Consider the following 14,110-nt stretch of genomic DNA (forward strand, 5'->3'; position numbering starts at 1 on the left):
AAGAAAACAGTGTAGTGCAATTAACTGCAACAACTATCAGTGGAACACCCCGCACCTGGCCTTCCACCGTTTCCCGAAGGATCCTGACAGGTAAGAACTCCTGACGTGTAAGTTTTAAAGTGCTTTAATATCAATTTAATATGCCAGTTTTGGAGGGAAGGTAACACACACACACACACACACACACACACACATATATATATATATATATATATATATATATATATATATATATATATATATTTCCTCTTGGACCATTTATATCTGAACTGATTACTGCTTTAGCATTAAAATATATCATATTAAAATAGCCTACATATATTATTATTATTGTTATTATTATTATTATTACCATCCCCTTACTGTACAAACTGTAAATAAATCTTTATTCCTGACTAGGTGACATCGCCATTAATGTGTTTCTAGTTAAAAGGTCTGTACGCCTCCTTCATTATGTGCAACAAGCTAAAGATTTAAGTTGCACAAATAAACAATTATCAACACATCTACACACACAGTTTTCATTGGTCAAAAATGTATTTCTGCTATCATGATTATGAACAAAGCGGTCTGTTTTATACCGATATTAAGTTAGTTTGATATTGGACATTCACATTCGTTTGACATTCAAAAGACAACAAAAAAAAAAACAATAATAAAAATAAATAATGATAATAAATACTAGTACTGTTAAAACAAATGATGATTAAGTTTGGCATAATGAAAGTACATCATTTCATTATGATGTACAGATGGCAGAGCAGTTTTATTGGATGTCATTGTACTGTGTGAGGTGACAGGTGTTCAAAGTGACTCAGCCTACACATATGACAGAATGTGCTGGTGGAAATGCTGTATCTAGATATTGATATTCAGTGAACTAATTGATTGACACATGATGTTAGCGTTTTGACACTTATAAGAAGTGATGATGTTTCTCATCACCATAACAGGTTGGATTATTTCAAAAACAATATAAAGGATCTTCAAAGTGCAAAGGTTAAGTTTTTGAGTGTGGCATGCCATGTCATTGCTTACCTGTGGCAGTGAATTAATTATTATGTGCAAAAGGAGGCATCTGCGAGCTCTTGCTCGCCTACGCCTCGCATTTTGCATGTTGAGAAGCATGAGAGTGTTTGCAGACATGTTGCTGGTGGGTAGAGTGGCAGGCTTCATTTTTGGGCAATTTCAATAGTTACAGGTGCGTTCAGATTTTGGTGCAGTACTTTATTGTCTACTTTAATATTTTATTTTATGTTTGTTATGCCCAGTCTAGGGGTGTCTGGGACATGACATGAAAGGCCCCCATCTTCCCCAAGTCCCAAGTAGCCACAATGAAAAAGTCGTGCGGAACGATCAATAGTACGAATTTATTTACAATGTTTAAATAACAATTAACTGAAATAATAGCTTCAGGGTGGACTAAGGCCAAAATAACAAACAAAACCAATCCTGCCCAGGGAGTAAGTAAATAACCTAACCAAACAAATAAAAAAAACAAATGACAAAAAGCTTACCTCCCTAACTAAATAAACAGGAGAAAAAAGGGTAACAAAACTGGCGGTCCACCCCTACGATTTAACAGTCTTTAACACAATAATGATTTACTACAACAACAATATCTGTGGCCGGTTGGGAGAGGAGGAAGTTGGGGTCTGCCTGCTAGCTCGAAGCAGGTGCCATCTTGGTCCTTTAAAAACCGAACGCCCTCAGCTGCAGCCAATCACAAACGAGGACAGATCCAATCCACCAATCACCGCCGGGCTATGGCACACACCTATTTGCATACAGAAAACAATAGCACAGAGAACATATGCAGCAAAACACAAACAAAAAGAAATTACGACAGCAGTCGTAACAATGTTAATGTCTACTTTAATATTTTATCTTATTCTATTTTATTCTAATGTCTACCTTAATATTTTATTTTATGTTAATGTCTACTTTAATATTTTATTTTATTTTATTTTATTTTATTTTAATGTCTACTTTAATATTTATTTTATTTATTTCATTGGCTATTTTAGTATCTTATTTATATCTTCATCTTTATCTCTTGTTTCCTTTCATACTGTATTTCTATTTCTACTTTGCACGGAGCATTGGAACAAAAACAATTTCCCCCCGGGGATTAATAAAGTATTCTGAATCTGAATCTGAATCTGCTCTGCCAGCAGATGGAGTGCCTACAAAAGCACCCCATCTGCTGGCTTGGCTGAGGTACTGCACCAAAATCCACACGTGCAGTACCTCTGCTCTGCCAGCAGATGGAGTGTTTTCCCACCAATCTTTTAGTATGTCCGAATGGACCCAACTTGTTTAGTAAGTAGGAGTAGTATCAGAGATACTGGATGAAGCATCATCATCCAATATCTCTGGTAGTATCTAGTGGTAGTACATAGTAGTAGTTTGCAGTATGCCAGTGGGCCTTTCGGACGCAGCCGTAGTGTTTTATTACCTGTCTCCATTGTTTGACGTCAGAGCGATGGTAAATAGCTCTTTTCTAAAAGTTTACTGACTACTAAAATCCCACATAATACAGTGTATCTTAACTATATTTATAACGAAGCTTGATTCGGCACTCTGCACTTAGCCCGTATGTGAATGTTTACCGTTGCTATGGCAACTAGTGACCGCTGACATTAGCGTTAGTTAGCTTAGCTCAATCGTCCGACAAACAATAACCCATAAAATTATAATTCAACGTATTTAAACAAAATCAACCACAGCTACCAACAGTAACAGTCCTTACACCCTTAGCTAATGTGTGGTCACAGGTTAGATTGTCAAAATTAAAGTAATAACAGCTGAAATCCCCGAGCAACTACGCTAGCATTAGTGCCGGTTGCATCCACTCACATGCAGTTACCTTCGGTTACAGTTCCCTCAAACAGTATCACGAAGAACAATACAAACTAGCCTATATAAACACCTTATCTATTAACACAAAACACCTTATCTACTCCTACTCCTACTTGAGTACAATATTTGGCTACTCTACCCAACTCCATGAATTTGCAGATTATTATTTTTGATTGATTGATTACGTTCATGTTCTTATTTTACAAATAAATCAGATGTTACTCAACAGTTACTCAGTACTTGAGTAGTTTTTTCACCAAATACTCTTTTACTCTTACTCAAGTAATTATTTGGATGACTACTTTTTACTTTTACTTGAGTAATATTGTTCTAAAGTATCAGTCCTCTTACTTGAGTACAATATTTGGCTACTCTATCCACCTCTGCTTAGGTGACATTTACCCACCTGAAAGAATAAATGAAAACAATGATTTTGCTGGTCTTCACTAGCTTTACTCTGAGGAAGCAGAACTGAAGTACGCAGTACAAACCAACCATTTATATAGGCTACCAGATTTGCTCTCGTGCCTTTACTCAGATCAGTTATGCTTTAAATTTAATGAGGGGTATCTGTATGGTATCTGTAAAGATACAAAATCGATATCATAAGCATAAAATAATGTCACAATTGAGTGGGCATCGGGGAGGGGGGGGGGCGTCAAAGGAGTGATTTGAGGAATACCCTTGGGAAAAAACCTAGAGGAGTTAAAAAAATGAGGAGGAACAGTTATTAAATTAAGCGCCTGCAGGCAGTCAGAGACGGTGAGAAAGTTGACAGCACATCAGTGATGCTAGAATTTAAAGATCAGTTTCTGCCGGAGATCATGATAGGATATATGAGTTTTAATGTAAGAGCGTATGTTCAGCCTTCTATCAGGTGTTACAAGTGCCAAAGATATGGTCACGTCGCTACAGTGTGTAGGGGAAAGCAGAGGTGTGGGAGATGTGGAGGGGAGCATCTGTATGGGGAATGTGGGAACAACAACCCAGTTAAATGTTGTAACTGTGGGGGAAATCATACAGCGGCTTTTGGAGGGTGTATAGTGAGGTAGCAGGCTGTTGAAATTCAGCAAGTCAGGGCAGAACAGAGAGTGACATACGCAGAAGCAGTAAAGATTGTGAGCAAAGAAAAAAGGGTGGAAGAGATGGAGGAAGCAAAGAAGTCAAGTGCGTTAAACCAGCAGACAGGACTGTCAACAGAAAAACTAGTACTTTTCCTTGCATATGTCATAAACTGCTCAGATCAAGCAAAAACTAAAACAGAAAAAATCAAAACTAGAACTGCAAGCAGTTATGAAAGGGGGCCAAGCCCCCGTGCCTCACGGAGCCCACGGCTAAGGGCGAGCGCAGGGACGCAGGCCAACGTCTGAGCCGTGGTATTTGCTGTAATGGGAAATTCGCAGGAAGTGTGAAATGCTGAATGTGTGGCAATTTGGATTTTTTGTAATAAATCACGCCCACATTGACCAGTCATGACCACCTTCAATAAATGGCCTCAGGAATGGCCCTACATCATACTGACCGAATTTCGTAGAAATGGGTGTAGCTGTTTAAGAGATATACACTTCCCATATTTGTAGCGCCTCCTAGTGGCCAACATTCGCCAAATTCGGCTCATACCTTCACAGTGTCATGCCAACTAAGGATCTGAGATTTGTCATTGATAGCATTAAGTTTGACTGAGATATGCAACAGCTTGCATTTTTATAGCTAGCTACACAAATTTGTCGATTAATAATTTGCGGAATTTTTGACGGAACAAAATTCTTTTGATAACTTTACATCAGGTCCAGGTGAAGAGTGTACGTGCCAAGTTTCACGCAGATTGGACAAAATCCCAAGGAGGAGTTCAAAAAAGTAGGTTTTCCAGTTTTTGCGATTTGTGGGAAAAACAATTATAGGCAGAAGTGTGTGTGGCCAATTGCAAAGTGATTCCGCGCTATTCTGGGAATCTGGGGATATAACGTCTTTGAATGTACGACATACGGTGTGGGAGTTATAGGCCAAAATGCGTTGGCCTTGGTTATAGCGCCTCCTGCAGGCGGACATATGTAGTTTTTGCGTCTGAGGTACGTGCAGGGGTCTGGACCAACCCTCCAAATTGCACCACCCTCCCTTGCACAGTTTAGCCTGCAGCACCATTTTTATCAATGGAAGAATAAAAATAGAGAAAAACTATAAAAATCTTTACAAATATTCTTGATGATTGGAGAGGGAAAATAGTCTGGTGTGGAGACTTTAATGCACATAGCACAGTGTGTGTGTGTGTGTGGGGGGGGGGGGGGGGGGGGGCAGGATGACTCAAATGGGGAAGTAATAGAGGAAATACTAGATGACAAAGGGTTGGTATGTTTAGATACTGGTGTAGGCACAAGGGTGTATTTGGCAAGGGGCACAGAGTCATCGATAGATCTCACATTGGTCTCACAACCTTTGGCAGGGAAAAGTAATTGAGAAGTATTAAGGAGGAGCACAGTGGGTAGTGATCACTATCCAATATATTTAAGTATAGGAATGGAAAGTGTCATTGATCAGAGCAAGGGAGAGGGGAGATGGAAATTTGAGGGAGCAAACTGGGATAAGTTCAGAATACTGAGTGAGGGTAAAATGAGAATGATAAATGTAAATCAGTCGGTTAATGAACTGAACAGTGACATTTGTAAAAGTATAGCTGAAGCAGCAAAGGAGTCTATTCCAATAAGCAGTGAATAAAAGAAAAGATTACTACCATGGTGGACAAATGAATGTACTGAGGCAATAAAAGCTCGAAACAAGTCCTTTAAGGTAAAAGAGTTCTTAGTTTTCAGAATTCAATAAATTATAAGAAACAACAGGCAACAGTGAGGAGAGTAATAAGAAGAACAAAAAGAGAGTATTGGAGAAAGTACTGTGAGTCACTTGGTAGGAGTACACCATTGGAAAGAGTGTGGGGTATGATCAAAAGAATGTCAGGTAATAGGAAAGAATATGGATATCCAGTAATGAAAAATGACAGGAACTTTATAATAGAGGACAAGGAAAAAGCGGAGCTATTAGCACAAATCTTTGCTAAGGTACACAGCACAGAAAATTTGAGTAATAAAGAGAAAGAAGGCAGGGAAAAAACAGTATTAGAAAATACTGAAGCAATACAAGGTGAAAAAGAATACAGAAATGTAATTAATATGGAGTTTTCAGTGACAGAACTGAATAATGCATTAAAAAAAAGTTGGAAAAACAACTCCGGGAAAAGATAAAATAAGCTATTGTATGTTAGATAATCTTAGTGATCAAAGTAAAGAGGTGTTATTGAAATTGTATAATAAGATATGGGAAGAGGGGAACTTATCTAATCACTGGAAAGAATCTATAATTGTTCCTATTTGTAAGCCAGGTAAGGACTCGAGTTTGCCAGTGAGCTACAGGCCAATAGCTCTAACATCTCATGTGGCAAAACTATGGAAAAATTGATTAATGAAAGGTTGACTTATTATTTAGAAACAAGGGGAGAATTAAAATGCTATCAAAGTGGATTTAGGAAAGGAAGGAGCATGGTAGATCCTTAGAGCATGAGATAAGGGGAGCCCATGTAAATAAAAGTATAGTGGCTGTGTTTTTCAATGTGGATAAAGCGTATGATATGATGTGGAAGGAGGGGGTGCTTATTAAATTATATCATATGGGAATAAGAAGGAAAGTATTTAGATGGATCAGGAAGATATCAGTAAGAGTGGGTAAAACCTTGAGTGAAAACTACACAGTTGAGAATGGAACCCCTCAAGGTAGTATTATTAGTCCGATTTTATTTTCAATCATGATAAATGACATATTTAGTAATGTATGCAGTTCTATTGGTGTTTCGTTATTTGCAGATGATGGGACCATGGGGGCGAAATATCACATTTATTGTGGGGAAATTGCAGGAGGCTATTGGAAAGGCAGAAGCTTTGGCACTGAAGTGGGGCTTTAGATTTCCAGTTAACAAAACAACAGTGGTTGTCGTTACCAAAAAGAGAATACAAAATCAAATCAATCTTAAAAAAAAATTTAATGAGCAAGATTTAGAAATAGTGGATTGTTTTAAGTATTTAGGTATTTGGTTTGACAGAAGGATTACTTGGAGAACACATATTGAAAAAGTAGTAGGAAAGTGTAAAAAGATATTGAATATTGTTAGGTGTTTGAAAGGAAGAGATTGGGGAGCACATAGAGCATCACTGAAAACAGTATATATTGGTTTAATCAGGTCAGTATTAGATTATGGATGTATATGAATCTGCATCAAAAACAATGTGGATAGCATACAGTATCAAGCACTAAGAGTGTGTTGTGGTGCAAAGAAAACCCCTCCAGTGTCAGCCTTGCAAGTAGAGATGGGTGAAATGCCTCTAGAAATTAGAAGAGAGCAAATATCACTGATATATTGGGCACATTTAAGGAGACATGGAGAAAAACATCCAGCTCAGAATATTTTAAAACTATGTCAAGAGAAAGAAAGAAGAAAGGTACAAAGTTTTGGATGGACAATTGAAAACCGGGTTAAAGAAAGTAGGATAGCTGATAAAAATATGCGTAAAACAGTTCCACTTTCTATTGTCCCACCTTGGACACTGGAAGAGGCAATTATTGATTTGAGATTATTAAAGAAAGAAAAAGGGAAAAGTGTGAGTGTGATTGAAGTGAACAAATAGAAAATACAGTCAGTTTATTAACATATATGCAGATGCATCCAAATCAGGGCAAAACAGGGTAGCAATAGTATTTGTAGTTCCAGATTTAAATATTGTATCGAATAAAAGAATCAATGATGACTTAGCAGTATACACAGGTGAGCTAATGGCCATTTATATGGCATTGAACTGGATACAAGAAGTCAGACCAGGCAAAGTGCTTACAGCATCAGATTCCAGTAATGCATTGGTCAGTATTAAACATATTCAGTAAGATACAAGACATGATATAATATTCGAGATAGCACATATATTACAGGGAATAAAGAGAGCAGGAGTAGAGATCAAGTTCATTTGGGTTCCAGCACATATAGGATTTGAGGGGAATGAACTGGCGGATACGTATGCCAAGAGTGCAACAAGAAAAGAACAAATATCAATGGTTGTAACATACAGTAAAGCCGAGACTGAAAGTATAGTAAAGTCAGAGATGAAGAAGAAATGGCAGAAGCAATGGGACAGAGAGAGTAGAGGTCGACAGTTTTAGGAATGTTGGAGAAATGAGAGAAAGTCATAGGAGCAGCAAGGAAGAAGACGTCATATCACGCATGAGATTTGGTCATACAGGGTTAAATAGCACATTATTCATAATACAGAAAGGAAACTGTGAACATTGTGGGTCAGGAGAAACTGTAGAACATATCCTCTTCCAGTGTTCAAACTACCAAACACAGAGAAACACCATCAAAGCAGCATTCCAGAGAAATGAGATACCGTTTGATGTAGCAGATCTATTGAGGAGAAACTCAGGAGATGTTGTGTTTGGGGAGATTTTCAGGTTTTTGGAAGCAACAGGGCTCGTAAATAGAATTTAATACGTAGATATTCTGTTCCACACTCCAGTCCAGAAGGTGGCGGTAATGCACGTAAAAGTTGTTTGCTAACCGCCATGTAACGAAAGAAGAAGAAGAAGAAGAAGGAGTTAAACCCACCTCGAGCCACATTTACTGTAGCCTACATTAGACAACAATGTGTTCAGCTGAGTCTTTGAGAGAGTTTGTCAACGAGCGACTAACTGCTGCTGCTGAAGAAATATTGGGAGTTTTTCAAAGAAGCATCGTCGAGTACGAGGAAGAGATCGATCGTCAGCGCAGACTGTTGGATATGGTTTTGAAGCCTGAAATCAAGTTACACAGGACAGGTGTGTGAAAGCTAATTGAAGTAATTTACTGGCATGTGTGTATATTTGCTGTAGCATGAGATTAGTATGCTGTTGGTGTTGTTGTGTGTCCCTCCAGAGCTCCCACAGCAACATGTGTGTAAGGAGGAGGAGGAGGTTGTCCCTGAGCAGCAGCTCTGTATTGAGGAGAGGAAGTCCAGTGTGGAGCAAGAGGAGCCAGAGCCTCCAGAGATTAAAGAGGAAGAGGAGGAAGTGTGCAGCAGTCAGGAGGGAGAGCAGCTTGTAGTGAAGCAGGAGACTGATGGCTTTATGTTGAGTCCTGCTGATGAGGAAAGTGAGCAGAGTGAAGATCAGACTCTGGACTTCATTCATGATGACACTCAAAGTGCAGCAGAGAAAGAGTCTGTATTTAAAATGCCAGTTATAAGCTCTGTGATACCAACCAGTGAGCACCAGCTGCTCTGTCACAACTGTGATGTAGTTGAGAGGCAAGATGAGGAAGAATACCAGCATGGAGACTCAGGATCAACTAGAAACACAGAGCTTCAAGCAGAGAAAAGACATCATGAAAGTGAAATGAACAGTAACAGTCCACACACCTCTGCTGTGATAAACTTAAATACAGGTAAAAAGCCTTTAAAATGTGACGTATGTGGGAAAGTTTTTGAGTGCAAGTCAAAATTGCAGAGACACCTGAACAGCCACACAGGTGAGAAGCCGATTACTTGCAAAACATGTGGGACAAGAGTCAATGACACATCAGCATTGAGCGCTCATATAAGAACTCACACAGGTGAGAAGCCATACATTTGTAAAGTATGTGGGAGAGCTTTCGGACGTAATGGTCACTTGTTAGTCCACATGAGGACTCACACAGGTGAGAAGCCATATACATGCAAAACATGTGGGAGAGGTTTTACAGAGAAACGTTGCCTGATTCTCCACATGAGAATCCACACAGGTGAGAAGCCATACCTTTGCAAGACCTGCGGGAAAAGATTCAAAGACGCATCAGTATTGAAAAGGCATTGTAGAATCCACACAGGTGAGAAGCCACATATTTGTAAAGTATGTGGGAGAGCTTTCGGACATAATGCTCACTTGTTAGTCCACATGAGGATTCATTCAGGTGAGAAGCCATATACTTGTAACATATGTGGGAGAGCTTTCGGACGTAATGATGTCTTGTTAGTCCACATGAGGACTCACACAGGTGAGAAGCCGTATACTTGCAAAACATGTGGGAGACACTTCAGATCTATCAGTAACTTGACAGTCCACATGAGGACGCACACAGGTGTAAAGGTGCATGACTTGAGCACAGAGGTTCCAGTTGAAGTCACACATATACAGGAGAGAGACGGTTTACATGCAAAACATGTGGCAGAGCTTTCAGAGGCCTGTTCCATAAAGCATGCTAAGAAAAGTGGGGAGTGAAGTCCAAATCCTGAATTTTAATTGAAATTGCAGGTCTGGAAAAGTTAAACTAGTGAGATAAAGAACAAAAGGAAGAGACTGCTTTAAAGTCTGAATGAATTTTATACTTGCAAGAGTCATGGAAAACCTGGAAAAGTCATGAAATTAGTCAAAATCATTATAAGTCACAGAACTTGTTTGTGTATAGTGAAATTATTAGAATCATCTTCAGTGGATAACCCTCCATATAATGTAACATAATGGCAAATTCATTTTCTGCAGCTGGCGTCTTAATGTAGCTTTAATATGCGTCGATGTGTGACAATGTTTGTTTACCATCAGGTGTGTTTTGTCATGTTCTCCCTCAGTTTGTCTCTCCCTTCCTGTGTGCCAATTATGTTTACATAGAGTTTGAATCTGATGTTTGAAAAACGGCGGTCAAGTGAGGAAAGAAAAAGAAAATTCTTCATGATGAGTCCTTGAAAAGTCATGAAAAAGTTTAGAAATATTGTCCATGAAAATGTGAGCGGAACCTGTAATTAAAAGTATGAGTGATTTTGCAGTGAGCACAGTAATAAACTGATCCCAGAAGATTTGTCCTGTTGCTGTGATCTTTTGTCAGGGTGTCTACGGGTCCTTTGAAATGTCTTAGATTAACGAGCAAGTCATAGAGGAATTTATTGTGGATAAAAGCTTAGTATGTATGAATGATGGGAGAGGTACCAGGTATAATAGTGTGCAAAACACAGAAAGTGCAATTGATTTAACATTTGTATCAGAAGAAGTCTCTGGTGTTACCACATGGAAGGTGTTAAGTAAATCAACAATAGGTCGTGATCATTACCCTGTAATAATTAAGACTGGAGTAGAAGTTCACTAAGATGAGGATCTAAGACTACCAAGATGTAAATTAGATAAAGCAAATTGTGAGGTTTATCAAAAGCTATGTAAGGATAAATGTGAGCTGTTAAACAAAGAAGATTTCTCAGATGGGGATGAATTCAATAACAAGCTGGTAGCAGTCATAGTACAAGCAGCAGAGGAAAGTATACCAAGGGGTGCTGGGAGCAGAGGTAAAAAGACTGTGCCATGGTGGGATGCAAACTGTAGGGCGGCTGTTAAAAGAAGAAACAGGGCTTTCAGGCAGTTAAAAAAGCATCATTCACTGGAAACTCTAAATAACTATAAAAGGTTCCAGGCGGTTGTCCAGAGGACCATAAGAGCAACTGAACATGAATACTGGAGGTAATATTGTAATAAAATTGTAAGAGAGACGTCATCATCTGATGTATGGGGGATGCTTAGACGAATGAGCAGAATCAAGAGCCATTATACAATTCCAGCATTAATTAGTGGCAATAAAACAGCAGTCAGTAATAGGGATAAAAGTGAACTTTTGGCAGAAACATTAGTTAAAGTACACAATTCAAATAATTTATCAGTCAGAGCCAGACAGTGCAGGGACAACACTCTTGCCATGAGTCCAGATGTGAATGTACAGAGAATCACCCCAATAGATGATTTAGATGTACCCTTTAATTTATTTGAGTTAAGGAGGGCACTCTTAAAGGCACAGCAATCATCTCCAGGAAAGGATAGTATCTGTTATAGTATGCTAGCCCACATGGAAGATAGTGCACTTAAAGTAGTCTTAAGACTATTCAACAGGGTCTGGCAAACTGGCAAAATACCAGTAGCATGGAAACAAGCAACCATAGTGCCAATAGTAAAGCCTGGGAAAGATCCATCAGACCCATCAAGTTACAGACCAATAGCACTCACATCACAGTTAGGGAAAACTATGGAGCGTATGGTGACAGGCAGACTCACCACGGATTCAATATTATGCCTGGAGTCAGAAATCAAAAAAGCTCAAACAAATGGGGAGATGGTGATAGCTGTCTTTTTTGATGTTGAAAAAGCATACGACATGTTGTGGAAGGAGGGACTGCTGATCAAGTTAAGTAAATAAGGTGTGGGTGGTAGGCTCTATAACTGGGTGATGGACTTCTTATTGGACAGGATAATAGAAGTCAGGGTGGGTACAGAGTACTCAAAGTTATATAAAGTTGAAAATGGAACCCCTCAAGGCAGTGTTTGCAGTCCACTACTATTCAATATAATGATTAATGACATCTTTGAAAAAGTTGAAAGAAATGTAGGGAAGTCCTTATATGCAGACGACGGGGCCTTATGGATAAGAGGACGAAATTTAACATTTATCCAGAATAAAAAATGCAGACAGCAATTATGGCAGTGGAGCAGTGGGCGAACGACTGGGGCTTTACGATGTGTGCTGCAAAGACACAAGTGATATGCTTTTCCAGACGACATAAAGACGTGACTGTAAAATGATATGGTCAAACACTCGAGCAGGTCAAGGTAGTTCAATTCCTAGGGGTGATATTTGATGAAAAGCTGACCTGGAAACAGCATATTAACAAAGTCACAGAGAAATGTAAGAAGGTTAATAACCTCTTAAGATGTCTGTCAGGAAGGGACTGGGGAGCTACCAGAACAGCACTATTAAAAGTATATAAAGCATTAATGAGATCAGTATTGGACTATGGATGTATAGCATATATGTCAGCAGCAGACAACCGCCTGAATAGAGTGGAGGTGGAGCAGGCACAGGCATTAAGGGTCTGCAGTGGAGCCTTTAGAACCTCCCCAGTGGCTGCCATGCAAGTGGAGATAGGAGAACAACCATTAAGAAGAATAAGAAGATCTGCAATAATGTTAACATATTGGGTCGATCTTCAGGGACACTGTTATGGAAGCGAATCGTGACTAATATTTAAATTAAAATGTATTTGCAGAAATGCTTTTTCATTTTAAGAATGTGGCTGCATTATTTGACTCATAAATAAAATTAATCATCAATCAGGATGTCGGCTCCAATAGGCAGCGGCAGTCAACGCGGCGTCTATGTATATATGTCTATGGGGCAGACCACGAAAATGAAATAGCAATGTCTTCTTTGTTTTCTTTTTGATTATGGCATAAAATGTGCAGTCTTGAAGAAGAAAATGCAAATGCAATAGGATGATTGATTATTTATTTTCTTTATGAGTCAAATAATGCAGCCACATTCTTAAAATGAAAAAGCATTTCTGTAAATGCATTTTAATTTTCAAATTTTACATTTCAAATTGAATTTTGGTATTTATTTGCTGGGGCATATTTTGAAAATTAAATCTCAAATGACTTTTTCATTTTAATGAAGTAAAAGAATGAGCAGTTTTGAAGAAGAAAATTAAAATGCAAATAGGATATTAGTCACGATTCGCTTCCATACACTGTAGCTCACACCCTGCTAAAGCAATCTCAGAGGATCGTTGGGAACACAATGAAAGTAGGTGTTTCAGTTTTGGATGGGTAGGAAATGCTCAAGCAGAGAGCCTTGGTCTGTGCAACATAGCATATAGCCCAACAGTCCCATATCCAGACATCCCTCCATGGTTATTTGTGACTCCTGCTGTTGATTTGAATATATGACAAGAGCTGAAAAGGAATTCAAAGCAAACACAGGCTGAGAGGATTGTAGATGTGTACATAGAACAGCATTTTAATGATAAAACTAGGATTTTAACTGACGACTCAAAAGACCCTGAGACCGGAGGGACAGCAGCTGCCATCTACATTCCAACATGTAGAAATAACCATTAAGAAAAGAACCCCTGATCATCTTTCAGTATATACAGTTGAGCTCCTAGCTATTATGACAGTGATGCAGTGGATAGAGGAAAACAACATTAGAAAAGCAGTCATCGCATCAGATAGCTGGGCAGCACTCACTAGCATTGAATCCGTTAAGTCCTGCAGGCTAGATCTGGTTTTCAAATTCATCACTTCATTTACAGAATGTTCAATAAGGGCATGACTGTCTGCTTTGTTTGGGTTCCTGCTCATGCAGGAGTAGAGGGAAACGAGGATGCAGATATTTTGGCAAAGAAAGCACTTAAATCAACAGCAGTCAATATGGAAGTTCTTTTAAGTAAAA

At 38.8% G+C, this 14,110-nt stretch overlaps 1 protein-coding gene across 3 annotated transcripts in view; it reads left to right on the top strand.

Moving 5' to 3' along the window:
- Positions 1 to 8,480: 8,480 nt before the first annotated feature.
- LOC125896774 (zinc finger protein OZF-like) overlaps positions 8,481 to 14,110 on the top strand; it is a 52,255-nt gene continuing 46,625 nt past the window's right edge. The window contains exons 1-3 of one of the 3 annotated variants that reach the window (XM_049589791.1): positions 8,481 to 8,712; positions 8,810 to 9,652; positions 9,737 to 11,832. In XM_049589791.1, coding sequence (XP_049445748.1) covers positions 8,541 to 8,712; positions 8,810 to 9,652; positions 9,737 to 10,128 — 1,407 coding nt within the window. In that variant the 5' untranslated portion in view covers positions 8,481 to 8,540 and the 3' untranslated portion in view covers positions 10,129 to 11,832. Of the gene's footprint in view, positions 8,713 to 8,809; positions 11,833 to 14,110 lie in introns of those variants that run through there. The other 2 variants (XM_049589802.1, XR_007450346.1) reach the window with 2 other exon arrangements.

This window comes from Epinephelus fuscoguttatus, linkage group LG1 (genome assembly GCF_011397635.1).
Source record: "Epinephelus fuscoguttatus linkage group LG1, E.fuscoguttatus.final_Chr_v1".
Lineage (NCBI taxonomy): Eukaryota > Metazoa > Chordata > Actinopteri > Perciformes > Serranidae > Epinephelus > Epinephelus fuscoguttatus.